Genomic DNA, 21,384 nt, shown 5'->3' on the forward strand with positions numbered 1-21,384 from the left:
TTCTTGTATGCATAAATAAATAAATCTTTTTTAAAAAAGAAAGAGATGAAGGGAGCTCTCACCACGGCTCACAGGGCCTCGTCCACAGCCTCCACATCATCTCCCCTCTCTCCCCACCCCACGCCCTACACTCTTGGTGCCCAGGTCACGTCCCTATTACCCTGCGCGGTACCACGGCCAGAAGTGCCCTTCGTCCCCCAACACTGCTGGAAAACGGCTCATTCAAGACCCAGCTCCAGCGTTCCGTGCTGTGAGGTCCTCCCCGGCCGGCTTCCAGAGAGGACACTCCCCAGGCCCCAGCAAAGCGGGTCAAAGTGGGTCTCTGAGCACCACGGTATTCATCAGTGGCTAGGATGAAATCGCCCCAAACAAGGGCTGTGGCGGGAGAAAGCAAAGAAGAGGGACAGGCGGAGCCCAGGCTCTCAGAGGGGCCCAAGGGTAGGGGGCCAGGGAGCTGGCCGTCTCTCCCTGTGCACACCCGCCCCGCCCCTGGTCAGGACGACGGGAGTGGTGCACTCCGAAGGACCCAAACACTCAGAGCAGGCGAGGCTTAGGCACCACGTTCGTGTTTGCACACGGAGAGGTTACAATCAGCCACCTCGGACACGGAGAGACTGGGCAGGCAGGTCGAGGGTCCCTGCCCCTTGCAAGGGCCTTGTTTCTGCCACTGAATGGCAGGCCCCTGCTGAGACCGACAGGGAGAATCTGGGGTGGGGTTGGAGCCGAGTCAGTCTTTGGGGTGGGAAGGTGGGCAGCTGTACCCACCGCCCTCCGCGGAGGGGAGCTCCTGAGGACAGGCCAGGGCCGCCAGCCGCTGCTGCACACACTCAGCCGTCAGCCGCGCTTCGGGGTCTGCATCCCAGCAGTCCTCCAGCAGCTCCCTCAGGCCACTAGGGTCCTGAGAGGAACGATGGGAGGCAGGCTTGGTGCCAGGATCCTGGGTGGCCCCCCAAGCAGTCCCCTCAGTTAGAAAGTGCCCGCCACTCCCCATTTCTGGGACCTCCCTCCCTTCCCCTCTGCATCCTGCTCTCTGGGTGGCTTCCAAAGGCCTCATCTTATCCTCTGAGGAGCTCGTTCAGATTACTACTTAATATAGGCTGATGGGAAATTTCTCCCTTTCCTCTCAGGTAACCGGGTCCCGTTATCAAGCCCAGCAGAAGCTTGTGCAGTGGAAGTTCAGGCCAGGTGGCAGGGGAAGGGGCTTTCTGTGAGGATACCATTTAGGCAGCCTCTGAAATTTCACTGGTGTGGAGGCCTTGAGCCTTTACTCCTAGGGCCATTACTGGGTCAAAGCAGGAACACAGATGTGTAGGGCGGGTGAGGCATTACTAGACTGAATGTCAGTATACCAGGAGAGGAGACATGCTGCAGGCCAAGTTCAGCCAAGCCGAGAGGGCTTCCTGGAGGAGGGGACGGAGGAACAGGACTGGTGGTAGAGAGAAGACAGATAGACTAGGCGAGACTGAGCAGAGGAAAGCGTGAGTCTCAGAAACGGGCTGTGTGAGGTGAACTGAGGCTCGCCCTGAGCCGTGCGCATGAACTCGAGGGTGGGGACTGAAGGGACGTCGGAGTAGCTGGGTGGCCTTGGAGGACAAGTTCTTGAAGCCCATGCCCAGGCCACCAGGTCTCCAGCCCACCCGCCAGCCCCGTGGCCTCTTACTGTGGCAAAGCAGTGCCAGGTGGGTGGGATGCGCGGGCGCCTTCTCTCCTCCACCGCCAGGGTCCACAGCTCGCTGGTGCTGGGGGCGCTGCCCAGTTCTGCCTCATAGGCCAGTTGGAAGGGTGGCGGCCTGTGGTCTGGGGAAAGGTACGTGGTAGCCCTTGGAGCCTCCGTGTGGAAAGGCCAAGGTGGAGAAGGGCTGTGTGCCCTGGTCAGAAGGTGGGTGGGTCTGGACGGGCGGGGCCTAGGGGGCGGGTTGAGATAGGGGAAGGGCGGGGATGGGGTCGGGGAGCCTGGGGGTGGGTCTAGATGGGGGGGCGTGTACCCGTCCTCACCAGGCCACAGGTCCGGGCAGCGGCTCAGGATCTCCCACAGGAGCAGAGCCAGCGAGTAAACGTCAGCCTGCCGGAGGGCCACACCCCAGTCCCGGAGGTCCAGAGTCTTGTCTAAGAGTTCTGGGGCCATGTACCGCTGGGTGCCAGCCTGGAGAGCAGGGTGTAAGGGCCCAGAGTCGCCCCTCTGGCACCCCTTGCTGCACAGAGGCCCCGCAGCACCCCGGGACCGAGCCAGCGGTGTCGCAGACCCGGGGCCTGCACTGCCCCACCGTCTCCACCCGCCCCACCGCCAGCCCCACCCGCCCGATCCTCACCTCCATGAGGGCCGCTGGGCCTCGGAGTGGAGTAGGGGTGCAGGTGGGGGGCTGATGGAGGCCAGGGAGCACCAAGGCGAGGCCCAGGTCCCCGATGGCACAGGTCCCGTCCTCCCTAATGAGCACGTTCTGGCTGCTCAGATCTCGGTGGGCGATACCTGGCTTATACTGGCCTGCGGACGCCGAGGCCCATGGGCGTGGGTCGTCTGCCCGTCTCTAGACCCAGCCCTCGCCCTCACGCTCAGGGGGAGCCGGACACGTAGCCGCGCCCCCGCCGCCACGGCGCCCGGCCCCAGGCTCACCCACCATCCTGCCAGCGCTCCTCGTGCAGAAACGCCAGGCCCTGCGCCAGGGACAGCGCCATTCGCAGGGACGCCCTCCAGTCACTGGTGTGCTGGGCCAGGTAGTGGCACAGGGAGCCCTGAGAGAAGCAGAGGGGAGAGGGGGACCCACGAGGCTGGGTGGGCTCACCAGGGCAGCAGGGGTCAGCTGACAGGCCCCCCTGCATCACCCAGCAGACACACAGACGCATCCAGGCCAGGTGCCCGGTGCTCCTGTCCCCTCCGTTTTACAAATGAGGCACTTGAGGGAGCACCGGGCGCTCATGGACGTCCCTTGAGGAGAAAGAAGCAGAGTCTGAACCCAAGACTCACTGCTAAGCACCTTCCCCTGCCTCAGAGGACTCGAACGAGACGGAGACAGCAGCGGGGGCACCTCTTGGCCCACCCGGCTGAAGTGGTCACGGAGGGGACTGCCCAATGCTGGCCTCAGAGGCGGGGCACTGAGGGTGTGGCCTGGGCCCTGCCTACGTCTTCCTCTTCATCTTTTTAGCTAATTTTTCTCCCCACAAGGCTCATCTCCTTTTTTTTTTTTTTTTAAGATTTATTTGTCTGTGCATACAGAGTCTGGGGTGTAGGTCAGAGGTGCGGGGGGCTGACAGGACTCACCGGAGACAGAGTGGGGAGAGATACACTGCTGAGGGGAGCAGCAGGGAGACAGGAGGGGTCTGCTGCACCCTGTGGGTCCCTCCCTGGCCGGGGATCGAACTTGTGCTGCAGGGGCTGTGGGCAGCTTCACAGTCCTGAGGCTGAACCCCACCAGGGAGGGCCCCAATCTCCTTATTCTCATAGTACCATCTTTCAGCACTTAACATACTTGACATCATACACTACTTTTGTGTTTTCCTGATTCTCGTCTGTCTCCCCAACTACTCTAAAACCCAAAAGGCGGAGCTGGGTGTGTTTTCCTAAGGGCACAGCGGCTGACATACAGCTCGTCCGGCTTTGCTGAATGAATAGACCATGAGCCTGCAGGGCTCTGCAGGGAGGTATTTCCTTAACCGTGGTGGGGACTCTGCATCATTTTGATTTCTTTCCTTCCTTATCTAGAGTTTATGAATTAAAAATACTACCAGTCACTGCCAGCTCGGCTTGCGTAATAGTAAAGAGAGAACAATAGAAATAATTTTTAATGTTTTGGAGAAAAGAACATCAAAACCAGGAGAATGAGTTTGGAGAGAATCTGCTGCCATCCAGCCCCATCCACACGCCCCCACAGCCCCACACCCCGTCCTCACCTTGGGGTGCAGCTCCAGTATCAGCAGGGGGCCGCAGGGCAGGGGGCCGGGGCTGCCCCTGCTGGCCGTGATGAAGCGGACAATGTGGTCGTGCCGGAGGCCTGGCAGCTCGTACAAAGCTCGCTCAGCTCGGAACTGGGCCACAGCCCTCAGCGGGAAGGCCTTGATGGCCACCAGCTCGCCCTGCAGCCACCCGGCCCACACGGCCGCGTGCCTCCCTTCCCGGATTACCTGGGGGGCAGAGTGCTGGTGCGGCCTCGGCCAGCCCAGGCTCCTCCCCGCAGCACCTCAGGGTGCCAAGCGGAGCCCTCCTGCCCTTCCCGCCCGCCTGGCACCTGGGAGAAGCGCAGCTCCGGCAGCTCGGGCAGCTCCCCACTCCAGCCCCTGTCTGGCGCTGGCTCTGGCCCACCTGGCGCTCTGCAGGCCTTTCTCCGCAGGAGGGCTGGGGCAGAGGACAGCCTTGGGTCAGGCAGGTGGGCCGAGGGGAGGAGGCTTTGTGGGAGCCATGGGGTCCCACTTATAGAGACCTTGGGACCATGCACTGGGGGACCTGCAGAGGGGCCAGAACTTGGGGTTCCAGAGCGGGGTGGGGTGGAGGAGTACCCACGATGATGGTGCCCAGCAGCAACAGGAGGAACAACCCCAACAGCGCCAGCGCCGTCCAGATGGGTTCGCCTGCAGGTTAAGGCAAGGACGCAGCTGGGTGAGACTTGTCCAGATCCACTCTCAGCTCCTCTCCCCCCCTCAGAAATCTGCTTCTGGACCCACCCCCACCCTGGACACTGGCTCCCTTATCTCCCGGTCACCAGGGCAACCAGCTTCTCAAGGCCAGGAGGAGGGAAGCTTGCCATGGGGATAGGGTGAGAACCGGCCCTGCTCCTACCTCCCATCCCACTGGGCCCCAACCCCCACCTGCTACAGCACCCCAGATGGCTACCTGGCCCTGGCGCAGCCTGGGCTCCCTGGGCTCTAGGAGTCCCTGGGCTTCCCAGGGGAGGCAGGTGGCTGTAGTTGGCATTGCACAGGTCATTGCCACAGGAACAGGTGAAGAGAGTGGAGCCAGGACTGGGGTGGGCCCTGAGGCTCAGGTCACAATGGGGGGACTCACAGCCTGGCTCATCGCTGTCTCGACATCCTGACCAGGTGACATGAGGAGAAGAGCAGCAGGAGGGAGAGGAAGATGGGAAAGCGGGGCGGGAGGGCAGGGAGGAGAGAAAGGGGTTGGTCTGGGAGCAGAAAACACAGATAAATCCCTTCTCTGGGGCCCTCCCTGGTGGCGCAGCGGCTTAAGCACAGCACTGAGAACTGAGAAGCTAAAGCCACTGCAGCATGAGTTCGATCCCCGCCCGCCCCGGAGGTGACCCACAGGGCCAGCAGACCTCTCCTGACCCGCCCGCTGCTCCCCTCAGCAGTGGACTTCGTCTATCTGCCTGTTCTGCTCCCTACTCTGTCTCTGGTGAAGCCTCTCACTGCCCCTGCACCTCTGGCTGCACCCCAGTTCTGTATGCTCTGGCACCCCAGTTCTATATGCTCTGGCTGCACCCCAGTTCTGTATGCTCTGGCCTGTACCCCAGTTCTGTAGGCTCTGGCACCCCAGTTCTGTATGCTCTGGCACCCCAGTTCTATATGCTCTGGCTGCACCCCAGTTCTGTATGCTCTGCCTATACCCCAGTTGTGTATGCTCTGGCACCCCAGTTCTGTATGCTCTGGCCTGTACCCCAGTTCTGTATGCTCGGCACCCCAGTTCTATATGCTCTGGCTGCACCCCAGTTCTGTATGCTCTGCCTATACCCCAGTTCTGTATGCTCTGGCACCCCAGTTCTGTATGCATAAATAAATAAATCTTTAAAAAAAATCCGTCCTCCATCAGAGGCAGCTCTTCCACCTATTATCCCCACAGGTTTTCCTTCCCCCACACCTTCCCTTCGTCCTCCAGCCCCCTCACCACCCGGGGTGCGGCGGGGCGCAGCCCTTCACCTTGCATGGCCACCCGGGCCTGGTCTCGCGTCAGGTTCCAGATCCCAAAGCAGCAGTGGCTGTACAAGCAGCGGATAGCCCTGGGCGGCCCTGGTCCTGCCTCTAGCAGTTTCCCCAGGGTCTGTGTGCTTCCCCGCACTCCGGGGGCCTCAAAGAAGGCACAGGTCCGTCTGCTTGGGGGTGCTGAGGCCCCGGGCGGTGGGGGGTTCAAGAAGAGAGTGAACGTAATGGCAAAAGCAGCAGTGAAAGCAGACGCAGCACATGTTTCACGTCAGGGCCAGCGAGGTACAGCCTCAGGAAGACGGGGGTCAGCACAGGCTGGCCCCCCTCCCCCCCACCCCACCCCCACAACGGGGGCGCACAGCTGCGCCTCACCAACCCCACTCACCACTCTCTCCCAAAGGGCTGGCTGCCGCTCCCGGAGCCCTTTTCGCTCAGTGGGTGAGTGGCCAGACGGTGCCCTCGACACCTACCTCGCACAGCTGTGGGGAGCAGGACCCAGACCCCCAGAGTCCCCAGCATCGTGCTGTAGGAGGCCACCGCAGCAGGACAGCTTGAGCCAACGCAGCTGCCCGCCAGAGCCTCCTCAGACCCCTCAGGGCACTGTGGGGCTTCTGATCCCAGTCCCCAACTCCGCCTTCCGCCCTTATCCCAGTCTCTGTGGGGGAGACGCCTGTGTGGGAGAGGTGGGTGTGTGGAGAAAAGGAGAAGGCGGAGCAGAGAACCTCGCTCACGTCCTGCTCTCAGTCACCTCCTCTTATCCTGCAAAGTAGGAGGGGGTCTCGGAGCCCCCCCTGAGAACCCAGTGGAACCTGAGTTCAAGCCTCTGCCCTCTCCTGGCCCTGGAAGAAGGTGCTGGGTCCCAGGCGGGAAGCCAACGTGAGGCCAGAGTCTCTGAGCCGCTCGGTGGTGCCCGAGGCCCCGTCCAGCCCGCATTTTCAGGGCACAGCCTGCAGCTCTCTGGGTGTAGGCGTCACCACCCAGGCCCCTATGCTGCAGTTGGCGTCAGTTTCCAAGCTGAAGAGTCAGAAGGCTTTGTAAAATTTCTCTACGTTTAAAAAGTCACCATTATTGAGAAGATGACACCTTTTCATTGAGCACCTTTGTGCAAAGTTAGGGTTATGCATCTTGTGTAATTCTGTCATTGAGCTATTGATTATCACCTTCACTTTATAGGTAAGAAAATTGAGTTTAGAGCAACTTGCTTGAGGATACTTTACTAGATAATGACAGAGCTGACATTTCTACCTAGATGAAGTGTGACTGAATTAAGTCTGATTAAGTCCAGGTTCTGGCCTTTGCATTATTCCAGGGTACCTGAAAACAAATACAAAATTCAGCAATCAAGTGTATTTCTACTTAACATAGTATTTGGATATTGGAATTTGGGTGGTTGAGAAAAGATACATCCTTGCCTGCCGGCAGGTCGGCTACAGTTCAGACTATCACCGCCAGAGGGCAGTAGGCATAGACGAAATTCAGGGCCAGTCAGGGGCAGGAAGAGCCGCCTCTTGGTGAGGAATGGCCACAGCCAGAACTGTCCTCTGACACTGCAGAATTGCAAAACGTGGAGAGGGCCTAGGGTGTGTGGAAGCAATGGGGATGGGCAGGTCTCCAACTGATGCTGCGATACAGGTACAGTTCAATCCAGACGCCTGCCTGGACACTAAGAGGTGATTATTTCCCACCTGTGAGCAGCTGGCCCCATAAGCCTCCGCATCCCAGGCGAATATTCCTAGTTTTCCTAGCATTTTGTCTTCGTGATGGCTGCCTGGAAAGTCTTTCTGGGAATGGTCTGATTTAGACCAGGGACCAGGGTCTGAGTACTAACTCTGAAGATTTTCTCCAGCAGAGGCTGCATAAAAGATTGGGACCCCCCCCCCCCCGCGCTGTGACAGAGCAGGGGTGACCAGGGCTAGCTAGAGGTAGATGGACAACTGCCCATCTCTCCTTGGGTCTTCCTGAGCGCAGCGCCCCAGGGAGGTGGAATGCCGCACTTAGTTCCAGCTATTTCCCTCCACCAGCTCCCAGATCAGATAAAGGGTGGGGGCGGAGGGGCTGAAGATCATATAGCATCTCGTGTCTGGAGTGTCTCAGGAGACTGTCTCCTCCAGAAGTGGGGAAGCTAAGGATCAGGCAGAAAGGCAGTTTCCTCACCCAAACCGGGTAAAATGCTCTCCAAGAGAGATTCCAGCGGGGTTATAGAACTATACTGTGCTGGGCAGCAGAATTGAGAGACCAGCTGGTGATAAGAGGGGTAAGAATATGAAAGCTGAGGTCAGGAAGGTCCTGAGAAATGAGCAGAGCAGAGAGTTCAGGACCCCCTCCCCAAAGATGTTCATTAGGACATAATTCCAGTAAGCAGTGGGCTGAAACTGTATCTTTGACCCAGCAGCTGACTACCAGGCTAAAGTGAGTTAATCACTCAAAGCAGAAAAGAGTAGGTCCCAGTCTTTAGAAAGTACTTCATTAGGTATGAAGATGTGAATGATGTCTGCCCTCCAGGCATGCATCAACAAGCAACCAGAGGATTGTATGTAGACCTAGGGTTTGAACAAGGAGCCATACAAGCAGACAGAGCAAATAAAGCTAATCAGGTCACAGAAGACTAGGGAAGAAAGCTGCCCGGAGGGTTTCAGAGAAAGGGATATTTAAGTTGTCTCAAAGGTAAACACACTGGTAACAAATAAAAAGAGGGTGATTATCACAGGCAAAGGGGGCAGGAGAACAGAGGCATAAAGGTCTGAATACAAAGTGTGTGGTGAGGTGGGGGGGGGGCAATGGGAGGAAGAGGGATGAAATACAATGCAGAAAATCACCCCAGAAGTGACTGACCAAATTGCAAAGATTTTCTCTATCAAAGAGCTTAGACTTGCTAAAAACAAAAGATTTTGGTAAGGAGTTGGGTGGCCTTGTGGAAGATGGGAGAAGTCTGAGCTGCAGAAAGACTAGAAAGGAGAGCAGGAAAGATGTTAACTAGTAGCCAAGGTGAATACCAGAGCAGTGGACGTTAAAATTAAAAGGGGGGGTGGTGTGTGGAATTGAGATCCATTGTATTGGTCATCAAATGGATGTTGGTAGATAAAAGGAGGAATTAAAGGCTGATACTGAGGTTTCAAGCACTAGTGATCCAGGGCAGCAATACTGCTAAGTGAAGAGGAACACGAAGGATTATTTCCTTACGTGTTGTTGAAGTTACTTGTGGGACAGCCACACGAAAATGCTAAGTAGACGGCCTGGTTCGGAGAAAAATTAGGGCTCAGGAACTGCAGTTACCAACCTGGCTACAGAGCAGATGTGACTTGTTTAAGGGGAAGGATGCTGTCAAAGAGGGAGGAAGGACACAAGACTGAGTATCAACATTTAAGGAAAAGAAGTGGCCATGGGAGACTAAAATTAAGACAGAAGGAGAAGAGAGTATGTTTCACAATCTGTGGGAAGAAAGCTTTAGGATGAGGACCAGGGCCCTCCCTGTGGCGCAAGGGGTTGAAGCGCAGCACTATAAAGCTGACGCAGCCACTGCAGTACGAGTTCCATCTCTGTCCAGGGAGGGACCCAGAGGGCCCCGCAGGCCTCTCCTGTCTCCCTGCTGCTCCCCTCAGCAGTGTACTTTGTCCATCTGCCTGTTCTGCTCCCCTCTCTCTCTGCTGAGTTCTCTCATCGCCCATGCACCTCTGGCCTGTACCCTAGTTTCCAGTATGCAGAAAAAAAAAAAAAAAGATGAGGTATGGGAGGCTAAGGACCAAGACCACTGACACTGGCAGCCACGTCACTGATGTTGTGAAAAAGTTTGGTAACTGATGGGTGCTGAACGCACTCACCTGAGGAATGAGGAAAGGGAAAAGAAAGGTGAATATAAACTGCTTTCACTAACTTGGGAAATGGAAAAGAACTGTAAGAACTAGAGCACTAGCTAGAAGAGGAAGAGGTATTTCAAAATGGGGGAAGAGAGTTTTAACCTGCTCACAAGCCAACAAAAGTGGATCCAGAAAAGATCAAAGATAAAAGGATAAAATATCCTCAAAACACAGAACAAATAAAAAAAAGTCAAAGAAAATAAGGTGAGAGTCCAAGTGGCAAAATTGGTCTAGCAAAGGAAATATAAAATTTCTCTGAGTAAATTAGTAAGGTGAGGATACAAGAAGTTTTTCCGGAGAGGGAACTTTGAGGAAATCTATCCTACCATCTTCTCCATGAAATAGGAAGGCAATCATTTGCTCAAGAATGAGGTCATAATCGGGAAACTTGTAATTCGGGGTATGTGTCTCCCTCACCGGACTATGAAATAATTGGTGGTAGTCTTCTCTACCCTCAAGTACTCAGCACACAGTAATGGCTCAACAACTATTTATTGAATAGGGGCTTCCCTGGTGGCACAGGGCTTAAAGACAGTGCAATCAAGCTATCTCCAGCCACTGCAGCCCAGTCTGATCCCCGGCCAGGGAGGGACCCTCGGCACAGCAGCCCTCTCCTGTCCCACCCACTGCTCCCCTCAGCTGTGTTTCAGTGGGTCTGCCTGTTCAGCTCCCCACTCTGCCTCTGATGAATCCTCACACACACCTTTGGCCTATACCCCTGTTCTTTTATGCATAAATAAATAAGCCCTTTAAAAATGTTTATTGGATAAATGACAGTTATTAAGGGTTCATTTAAGGTTGCAAAACCAAACCAAACCAACAAAAAATCCCACCTCCCACCTCCCCAGTAAAGTCAAATGTTTAAATGTATTGTTAATAGCTACATAAGGAATCAAATGACTTAAGTTTATCCATGGCTGAGTGACTGGCAGAGGAGACACAGGGAAGTCAAGTAAGCAAAGTAATTAAGAAAAACTGGTAACCAAACTGTACTGTCTGCTGTTTTTCTTTAGCGGTATTCTCAAACAAGACATCAATGTTGGTACTGCCTTCTTCATTTTGATCCTTCACATTTCTAGGTCGTCATGACACACGTGGCCATGAAACTGTTTATGGGAGCTAAGAGCAGGGCCACTGTGCTGAACACGTGTGAGGCCCAGCACAGCAGGGGTCTTCGATAGGTTCAGTATATGAAGTTATAACCGTAACACCTCCCCTGCCCCCATCCCCAACCTTCTCAACACAGGAGACATGGCATTTTATTAAAAAAAACTTTTTTAATTGGTTTACAAAGGAGCTACAGACTACATTGAAACTAATCTTTGTACAAAAAGGCCAAAAAAAAAAAATAGCCCCAAAACACCAGAGACAAAAGGTATGGGGAGAGGAGACAAGGAAGGAAGAGGAGGAGGCTGAGAGATCAGAGATTAGCATCACAGACACAAGATCAGGGGTGGGAGCAAGAAGATGAGAGCATAGAAGTATTCCCCAAAAGCCCTGGTGATGATCGGCTTGAACCAACAACAAATACAGTGTGGGGTTATAAGGAATCCAAAAGGCATCAGTGGTAAGGAGGCTGGTTACTGCCAGCTGAGAAACAAACTTGTTTTAGGCACCAGAGAGGGGCACTGCCCGCCCCTCGGATGGCTGCTGGGGAAGAGGCAGCAGCCCTGGGGGCGGCTGCCACTGGTGTGCTGGGAAGGGGTCTCCTCAGGTCAACCTCGGCATCACTCCCATCTTCTCGCAAGTCCATGCGCCCAGACTAAGGTGAGGGCTATGGGACACCGCTGGGAGAGAGGGGTGACCGGCTGTGAAGACCTGCCCTTGTCCACACTGTTGAAGAGCAGCTGCCTGGAAGCGGAGGGCTGGGCAGACACAGCCCGTTCTCTGTGGAGAAGGCACAGTATAGAATTCCTGGAGGGGGACACCCCGCCCCGCCCAGGAGAGGTATCTACAGAGTCTTACCTGCAGCCCCAGTTTAACCCCACTTGTTAAGTAGTTTTCTGTCACTAAAGGTAACTGCTGGGCCCTCCTCTGCTCTAGCAGAGATGAGGTTGGCTGGGGTTTGATAACAAGGAAAATACTAGTCGCTCTCAAATCAAAGCTATGGAGGAAACCCTGTGTGGGTCTGGGCAAGCCAGACCCAGGAGCCCCAGGGGAGGATGGAAGTCAAGGATTCCCCTTTTATCCTTCCCCAGCCTTCATCTAAGGCAAGTGAGCCGGGTCTGGAAGAGGGAGTCGGATTCCATCTTAAGGCTGCTTAATGTCCTCCTGGGGGATGGTGCTTGGGGAAGGCAGACAAAGAAAAACAAGGCAGCCTCAAAGCTGGTCTGCTCCTGCTCCTAGGCAGCACCCTAGGAGCAGGGCCAAGGGAGGCGCCCGGAGAGCACAGGCTCCCAACCAAAGTAATAACCTGCCCGACTTTATCAGCGGCTTCAAAAGCACTGTTTTCCGGGGCTGGAGAGGAGCCATCTCCTCCTCCCTTTATCCAGAACTACTGCTGCCACCTTTCATCCCAGCCCAAGCTCCTGGCTCTCTTCTAAGGGAGATGAAACAGACTTCACATTTCTCCTCCCAGTCCCCAGAGGCCACCCCGCTCTGAACGGGGGAGGGGGAGCTCCGTGGATGCTGCTCACTAGAGGCTACTAGACCATCCGCATTTCCCTGGAACCTGGATCTCCAAAACTCACTTGATCTGATCCTAAGGTCCAAAAGGCATCAGGGTCTTTGCAATTGAACAAAAGTAAGTAGCACCAGGGCTCCCCCAAAGCATAATGGGGGCCTGATTAATACCCCCGGAAGAACCTCTCAAAAAGTGTATAAATGTATTGCGCCCTAGCAAAGATCTGCAGCTTCCAGTATTCACACACAGTGAAGCTATTAACAATACAAAATATATTCTGAAAGTCAAATATCTGCAGTTCATAGTGCTTTCTCAGATTTGTTAAAAAAATACAATGCTTAGTTTCCTATATAGGATATACAAAAGCAAAAAAAATATATATATATGTATATAGTAGAAATAAATCAATCAGCCATAGTAATTTACAGCTTTTGTCTCTAACCCTCCCCCAATCATAATCTTTACCCCACATTTCAATCTATACTTTTTGGGATCAAGGGTTCTAATTATTCTGAACCAAGCTGAGAAATAATCCATTACAATGTATTCGGTAAAGCACCCACAGAGAGTGCCAGACGGGAGGTCCCTGAAGGCAGCTGGCACGGATAGTTATTGCTCTGGGTGACAAGTCAGACAGTCATATGACAGACAGGTCCGAGGGGAGGGGAGCCCCAGGGGAGCCCCGACCGGCAAGCAAATGAGTGCTCCGACACGCCTACCTCTGGGCATTCCCTGCCCTGCTAAGTCCAAAAACATGTTTAATTAAATAAAAAAGCAACTCATGAAAATAATGTCAGCATCAAATGCCTGTCAGTGGCATTACTTCTGCCAGCCCAAAGCTCGGGGAGAGGGGTCTGCAGGCAGAAGCTCCCAACTCAAGGAATGTGGGCTCTGGCCTGGCCTTCCTGTGCAGACCGAGGCTCACTGCTGCGGGAGCCTCGCAGCAGCTCAGCCTGGGGTCAAACAAGACGCGGGCTTGGAAGCTTCAACAGTGAGAAGGAAACTGGACAAGTGGAGAGGACTAGACAAACTCATTGGCAGTAACGGCAAATGAAGGGCGTTCAGGGTTAAGCAGTACCATTCCAGAGAGACAGCGTCAATCACCTTCTGAAGGCTCCTAGTTCTCAGCATCAAGCTGGCAGCTACCGATTTCAGATGAAGAAGATTCCATTCCTGGAAACGTTCTAGCAAAATACTGCACACTTGAGTGAGAGACTGCACCCTTTTCCTCCAAGACGCTATGTACATGATCATGACGTAAAGTAACATCTTTGAGTTCTGCCTTTCAACTGGAGGAAGAGCCAAGTGGCGGGGCATGGATGACTTTTACTTCAGTATTAACAAAATCTGATCTGGGGGAAGTTCCTTGCAATAGTTCCTGAGTATTAAAAACAGTATTATGTCCGCAGAGAAAGGACCAAATGGAGTGAACCACTATTTAGAATATGAACAGTTACTAGATTTCAGGTTAAGTAACAACACAAACTTACCTAAGCCCTAATTTGGATAGATTTTATATAAAATATACAGAATCAAAGCATCATCTATTTGTAGTCACAATAAAAAGAAAGGGAACAGGACTCTGCTCTAGAGCTGGATGATGGTTTCACGTTCAAACACAAAAATAGTTTCTTCTCTTAAAGTGTAGAATATCCCCCCATTCATAATTGCCATTGGTTTCAGAAGAGGCAAAGAAATGACCTCAGAAACACACCCGGGTTTTAAGGTATTTTTCTAGGTAACAGGCCTGAAAGGCATTTTTATCTGAATTTGATTTATTCTCTCACAATTTCAAATATAATTTCTCATCTGTGTGTAAGTACGAACAGGCACAAACGCACACTCGCACACAGCCATACACGAACACTTCACTTTCTATCAGATCAGGGTAATTTTTTATTGCAGGTCTCCTTTAGTATCGGCTAACAGAAAACCCTATCCCCAACCTAACAGATTACATACATCCACACGGCTGTTTCCACACTTCCTCACAGTGGAAAGCTCTCTGACAAGACATCAGAAGGTCGAGAGAGACAGTTTTTAATGGCTGGGCCTGGAGAACAGCTCTGCTTGTATTTAATCTCGGTGCCAAGTGCACTAAGAGTTCCCTGCCGCTATAATTTTTGGAATAGTCTCTTCAGGAATCAGGCCACAGAGAAAGATTTCTCCTGATCTCTCCTATAAACCACAGTGGTAAGACAAGATTTCTGCTTGTTCTGGGCTCTCATTCCCACAATTGTGTGCTTCCTTTCCCTCAGGAACCCCCTAAAAGGAGTTGAGGGAAAAGGTGAAAGACCACCGTCTTGCCACTGGCAGGCGCGCTGGAGTTCTGCAGAAGGGAAACCAGGAACAATGCCACTGGCTGATGCTCCCTAAGAACATGACAGGAAGAAACTACCGGGGATGTTCAAGAGAGGCAATAGGTTTCCTTTCAGACTGTGAACTCAGAAGCCCACACATCAAAGCTTAGCGCCACCTGGAAAGATGGCTGTACAGAAAGTCCAAATCTTCCACTACCTCCTGAACCCGAGTAAGTCACTTGAGCTTCTGAGCACATCATTTTCCTGCTGATGACCCCTACCTAATAACTGACCATCTTCTGACAGTTTATTCCAGACCACCACCTTCAAAGGGTCTCTTGTACAGCTCCACAGAAAGACTTCTGATTTCTGATGCTTAGAGCAGCCAATGAGAAGACTCTCCAGCGCCAAGAGGGTGCCTGCGTCAGTAGTATTTTGAACACTCTCCACAGCTACCCCGAGCATCAGCTTGGGCTTCCGAGCTTTTTCCACTGCCATTGGGACAAAAGACTTTTAAAAAGAGTGACAGAAGTGCCTCATCCAGGGATCATTACCAAAAAGAGAACATGAAGTGATCAGGTGAGAGGAGACAAAATGGGTTGAGTCAGGAAAGGAGTGCAAGAAGCTGATCCCAAATAAAGACAAAATTAAGAGGAAAAACATTATGTATGTATATATATATAAACTAAAAGCACAGCATATGAATGCTTAATCTGGTGGGAAGCCAAGACAACATCTACGGAAACGCTTGATGTGTTACAAGGCTCAGCCATAGGGAAATAAGGCAATATAAAAATTGACCAAGGTTTTTTGGTCACAGAATGGTCTCTTTCCTCCTCCCAGTCAACCCCTGGTGAATGCATCTCTATATATCTTTTATATATATATATTTATATATATATAATATAGAATCTGTTTTTCGTTAAAAAGTATTTCAATGATCATATATATTTATCAAGGCATGATGGCTTTAGGAAAAGGGGAGGATCCATCATGGGGGAGCTGAGAAGGGAAATGCAGGAGGAGAAGCTGGGGCAAGAATTGTGTAAGAAGAAACTGAGGGGGTCAACAAATGCTCAAAAGTGGCACCAACAGAACTGCCGTTAAAGGTTCCCACGTCAAGAAAGTACTGATGATACAGGTGGGTGCCAGGACCCCATCTCTTCTCTTGCGTCCCTCCCCCAACTCTCCCCACCACCATGCATTTTAATGCCTTATGGCTCTCTCTCCCACATGTCTCTTGGACCCATGCTAATGTGCATCCCAGGGGTGATGGGTATGGCCCATGTGTCTCTGGCCCTGGGTGCCTGACTTCAGAAGCCATTGCCACTGATATTAATGGACTGCAGATCCGCCACCTGCATGACGTTGATGCCACTGTTGGCAAGACGGGCAATGCCCTCTGGACAGATGGCCTCCATTGCTACCATATTGGTGGTAATCAGGGCTGAAGGGGTAGCAGTGCCGCTGCCTTCTGAACCTGCCCCACTGTCCAGGGGCAAAGTGCCCACACTCAGGGCTACACCTGGGCCTCCTTTCTTATTCTGGTGGGTCTTGATATGCTTTGACAGGTGATCACTCCTCATGAAGCGCTTGGGACACTCAGGGCAGGCAAATTTCTTCTCACCTACGAAAAGGCAAAGGCAGAGGGTAAGACACTGGCATCGTAGGAAGTAGGGCACCTAGCCCAGTCTCTCTGCCCTCAAATTTATGAGTCTTCAACAGTCTCTCTCAGGAAGCAAAAATGAGAAAAACCTGGTGAGTACCGTTTGCTTTTGCAGGAAAGAAAAATAAGTAAGGGTTGGAAAGCATGAAAGGAAGGAATATTGAAGAAAAGATTAAGAATGACATCAGGGGACCCTCTCTGACGAAGCAACAGGTTAAGACGCAGCACTGCAAGCTGGCCGCAGCCACTGCAGCATGAGTTCGATTCCTGCCCTGAAGGTGACCACAGGGTGCAGCAGACCTCTCTTGTCTTGCCCACTGCTCCCCTCGGCAGTCTATTTCAGTTGAGTGCTCCCCAATCTGTCTCTGGTGAATCCTCTCTCTCTGTACCTCTGGCCTACAACCCAGTTCGATGCATAAATAAAAATCTTAAAGAAAAAAAAAAAAATTGACACCAATGGTCCACCTTCAAAAGTCCACTCAAAACTTGGTTCCTGCTTACTCATTTTCCAGATTAACTTCTATTTCAGCTGTAATTCATAAATTCAATTCATATGTACGATGCTCAGACATTCTCATTATTTTGTAGGTACAGCCTTGTGTTGATATTTTCTCTTCCTCATGTTCCCACTCACCTGTGTGTGTGCGTTTGTGCCTCTGTAATTCATCCGATCGTGTGAAACGTTTCCCACAATATGACCAGGTGCACATAAACGGTCTCTCGCCTGTATGCCAGCGCAAGTGTGCCCGTAGGTGTGAGGTCTTGCCGTAGACTTTGCCACAGCCTTGGATATGACAGATGTGTTGTTTCTTTTTACCAGGATCCCCAGAACCCCTGAAAATGCAAACACAATTATTTCTCATTCAGAAATTAAAAAACAAAATGTCAGCAGTAATTATCTGATGCACTTAAAACTACCTAAAATTTTTAATTTTTTAAGTCTTTTCTTTAGTATCAAAACATACATCATTAGTAGGGCTTCTCCAGTCGCTCAGAGGTTAAAGTCTCAGCACTATCAAGCTATTTCAAGCTAACTCAAGCTGCAGCCAGAGTTCCAACCCGGCCAGGGAGTGACCAACATGGGGCAGCAGACTACTCCTGTCTCGCACACTGTATTTCAGTATACCTGTCTGTTCTGTTCCCCACTAAGTCTCTGGTGAATCCTCTCAACCCAAACCTCTGGCTTATACCCTAGTTCTTACAAGCATAAATTAAAAAAATAAATAAAAGCTTTAAAAACATACATTGTTAGCTGATTCTGGTTTTTAATAACCAAAATTAAAGCTGTAGGTTTCTGTCTACTGGTTATTTGTCCTTTCTGGTTCCTTAATCAGTTTCAATGTTTGGCTTTTGGAGAGGGATTATCTCTCATGGTGACTTATGACATCTGCTTCTTTTATTTTTCAGGAATTTTTAGTCCCAAATACAAACATTTTTCATGGGAATTACCGTCACTATGTTAGTATTTTGGGCTATGAACTTACTTAATGAGAATAAAGTGTCTTTCCATTTAAGCTGTTGGTGGAAAGCTTCACAGAAAATATAGTACTTGAGAACTCTCCTCATAAAATAAAGATCAAGACCCAAATAGTGATGTCTAAAAGTTGAAAAACTGAAGGAGTATCAGAGACTTCAGTGGAAGAAGAATACAAGTAGGCTAAAAGTTAAAGGAGGGGAATGAGAACTATTACGAATTCTAGTATATTCAAACACATCCCTCACATGGAGCAAATCCCAAGCACCTCTCTCAAACTGGTTCTGAAATATTCTTACCAAGCCAACCTACTCCATGTGTGAGCCACTAGAGAGTACTGGGGAGATTTCCAAGAGGAACCATTTCTTTTTAAAGATTTACTTTATTTATTTATGCATACAAGAGCTGGGGTATAGGCCAGAGGTGTGTTGGTGGGGGGAGGTCAGAGGAGTCACCAGAGATAGCTGGGAACAGTGGGCAAGACAGGAGAGGTGTGCTGTGTCACACGTGGGTCACCTCCCTGGGCAGGGCTCAAACTCAGGCCATAGCAGTGAAAAAGCTGATACTTTACCCTAGGCCATGAGAGAGGCCCAAAAATCTCAAAATTATTTTTGTTTTGGTGGTTTTCTTTATTTTTATTTCTGTGCTTATTTTTGCTGGGACATTTACAAAAGCATTAAAAATGTTATTTTCTATTCTCTTTCAAAAAGTGATATGAAGGAAAAAATAGTAAAACTTAGAACTCTGCAGAGATAGTATTAAATAACAAGTGCTACTAATGAGAAATTTTGCCAGAAGTTGGTTCTACCGGTACTTCAGATTTCCTAGTGGAAGTATTCCCTACATGGAGTACTAGTATTTGTGTCTATTGTGAGGGGAAAAACAAGGATCTAAAAATCTCTTAAAGGTTTTCACACACTCAGTGTGTGAAAGTAGATATGCTTCTTTCTTGGTAAGCTATTTTATAAGCAATCATATTAACACCGTCCTAAAACAGACGTGGTAACAATGGTGAGACTCGCCATCTCCATCTGACTCCCTTATCTCCAGGAGAAAGAAGGCGCCTGTTACAGCCCAATGTGGTTAATGAGTGAATCTGAGCTGGCACCGAGATGCCGTAGTACAACCCAGTCAACACTGGCTTACTTCTGCCCCGCGCAGAGCTGCCAAGTCTTAACTGTTAAAAAAAGTTAACCCTCTCTGGACCTCCAAATCCATGACATTTTTTTCTTTATACTCTTAAGAAACAAAGTGAATCAACTCACCTTCCTTCACTGTCTTTACAATAAGGGCAGGTGCATGCTTCTCGCCGGTTCCTCCGACCAGCTTGGGGCTGGGGGTCCGGGCTGTTCTCTCCTTCCTCTCCACCTGCTGTGTCGTCATGTATTCCATCACCACCAGGCCCGTGGAGGCCAAGCTGAGCTCCATGATCACCTAAAATGAAAAGAGTCAAAAATCAAGATGGGAAATATGGGAGGGTTAGCTGCAGGCTTTTCAGTGACATCTCACATTTACAGCACCATTTCTTGAAAGCTTTAAAGTATATTCACTGATACTTTCCATACTTGAACTTCAAGAGCATCACTGAGGGCCTCCCTGGTGGCGCAGGGGTTAAAGCGCAGCACTATGAAACTGTCCACAGCCACTGTAGCACCAGTTTGATCCCCGGCCAGGGAGCTGACCTACATGATGCAGCAGAACTCTCCTGTCTCCCCGCTGCTCCCCTCAGCAGTGGATTTCAGTAGATCTACCTGTTCTGCCCCCCAACTCTGTCTCTGGTGAATACTCTTACCCTCATACCTCTGTACCCCAGTTCTTGTATGCATAAATAAATAAATCTTAAAAAAAAAGTATCACTGAAAATACAAGTTGATAAATATATGAAAATACGGCCAATCTCACCTGATTTAACAATCCAACTCATTTATAAAGGACTTTTGTAATTTTTACCTATAAGACTATAAAAGGTTACCTATTAAGATTATTATAATTCTAATAGTGCAGAGCATCATTAAGAGTATGGGGAAAAGGGGTTTCTATACAAAGAGTGATAAATTAGTATAACCTCTTTGAAGGTCAAGGATATATACTAAGGATATACTCATCAGTAGACCAAAATAAGCAACAATGTTAATACAGCCTATTCTAAAAACAGAAAATAATTAAATGAATACTATTAAGGAACTAGTTAAATAAACTGATGTAGGGTTTACTACAAACCCATTAGAAAGAATGACAGGCTATGTAGTGTAACAGGAAGATGTCTAATGAATCTCTTATTCAACCCTTAGCTAAAGTTCTGTGGAATCAACCAAGTATAAATAAGAGTTTGGAGTTACAAACTAGAAACCATATAAAACCTGAGGGGAAACTTTCTGAAATAAGAAAAACACTGTGTTGAGTATTCTGCAGGGAGAAGTACATGTCTGTTATAAATTTTGACACAAGGGGGAGAAAACAACTGAGATCAAGGTTAATTCTGTTATAGCTAGCTATATACCCCAAGAAGGTTTAGACTCAGACCTGGGTGCTATTCAGAATACAATATAAAAGAAGAAAATATAAAATGGACCTCATTCTAATATGTCATTTGCTTTTAAAGATAAACTGTGAAATCACTATAATTTCTGCACTTGTTAAAATATATAAATTCCACAAAGTTCTAGGGCAAGCCATGTTTCATACATTATTATTTTCAAGATTTTTACTTTATTTATGCATACAAAACTGGATGGGCCAAGGTGTGGGGGTTGGGGGAAGAAGGGTATATGAGAGAATTCACCAGAGACAGAGTGGGGAGCAGAACAGGCAGGTCCACTGAAACACACTGCTGAGAGGAACAGAGGTCAACTCAGGGGAGGTCTGCTGCACCATGTGGGTGGCTCCCTGGCCCAGGGATGGAACTCCTACTGGTAGTGGCTGCAGATAGCTTCAAAGAGCTGAGACTTAACCCCTTGCACCACCAGGGAGGCCCGTTTTCAAACATTTTAAATGTGCTATCAACAACTAAAAATATAGCTTGACATTGTAACTTATTACGTACATACCTAATTGAAAAAGTTTTATAAATAATACTTAACATCACAATAAGCAGTGTATTTTAAGTTTTTCTAGACTTGATTAAAATTTTTTTCCTGGACCTCCCTGTTGGCCTAGGTCTTAAGTGTCAATACTGTCACTGCAAAGGCCTGAGGTCAATCCCTGGCCAGGGAGTGACCCACAGGGCACAGCAGCCCTGCCTGTTCTGCTCCCCACTCTGTCTCCGGTGAATCCTCTCACATCTCTTGCCTACACTCCAGTTCTTTTATGAATTAGTTAAGTAAAATTAAATCTTTTAGAAAAACGAATTGTTTTTGGAATAAAACAGACCTAGATCCTTGTATCACAATTTGATTAGTTTCCAGACAGTGAGAGTAACTTCATTTTTCTAGTACCCCATTTCTCCATCAATAAAAGTGGGATGAAATATTATCAATTTCATAGAGCTACAGATTTCATAAACCAAATGCAGTAATACACGTGAAGGTGCTTAACAAAATGCGCAGTACCTACCACACAGCAATTTGTAGCTAGTATTATTAGGAAAACATGCTGGGGGGAAC

At 50.1% G+C, this 21,384-nt stretch overlaps 2 protein-coding genes across 3 annotated transcripts in view; both read right to left on the reverse strand.

Moving 5' to 3' along the window:
- Positions 1 to 550: 550 nt before the first annotated feature.
- Positions 551 to 6,384, reverse strand: AMHR2 (anti-Mullerian hormone receptor, type II). Its single transcript, XM_004692492.1, has 12 exons — positions 6,336 to 6,384; positions 5,863 to 6,045; positions 4,823 to 5,020; positions 4,489 to 4,560; positions 4,221 to 4,327; positions 3,886 to 4,116; positions 2,616 to 2,730; positions 2,310 to 2,482; positions 1,996 to 2,143; positions 1,661 to 1,797; positions 766 to 898; positions 551 to 705 (listed from the first exon to the last, which is right to left on the reverse strand). Exons 1-12 carry the CDS (start codon positions 6,382 to 6,384, stop codon positions 551 to 553), a joined length of 1,701 nt encoding a protein of 566 aa, XP_004692549.1.
- A 4,598-nt stretch (positions 6,385 to 10,982) lies between these two features.
- SP1 (Sp1 transcription factor) overlaps positions 10,983 to 21,384 on the reverse strand; it is a 33,717-nt gene continuing 23,315 nt past the window's right edge. For both annotated transcript variants that reach the window (XM_004692697.2, XM_012732582.1), the window contains exons 4-6: positions 19,048 to 19,216; positions 16,943 to 17,142; positions 10,983 to 16,269 (exon numbers count right to left, since the gene is read on the reverse strand). In XM_004692697.2, the coding sequence (XP_004692754.2) occupies positions 15,956 to 16,269; positions 16,943 to 17,142; positions 19,048 to 19,216 (683 nt within the window). In that variant the 3' untranslated portion in view covers positions 10,983 to 15,955. The remainder of the gene's footprint in view (positions 16,270 to 16,942; positions 17,143 to 19,047; positions 19,217 to 21,384) is intronic.

Source organism: Condylura cristata, unplaced genomic scaffold (assembly GCF_000260355.1).
Source record: "Condylura cristata isolate star-nosed mole 26May11 unplaced genomic scaffold, ConCri1.0 scaffold00034, whole genome shotgun sequence".
NCBI classification, from domain to species: Eukaryota; Metazoa; Chordata; class Mammalia; order Eulipotyphla; family Talpidae; genus Condylura; species Condylura cristata.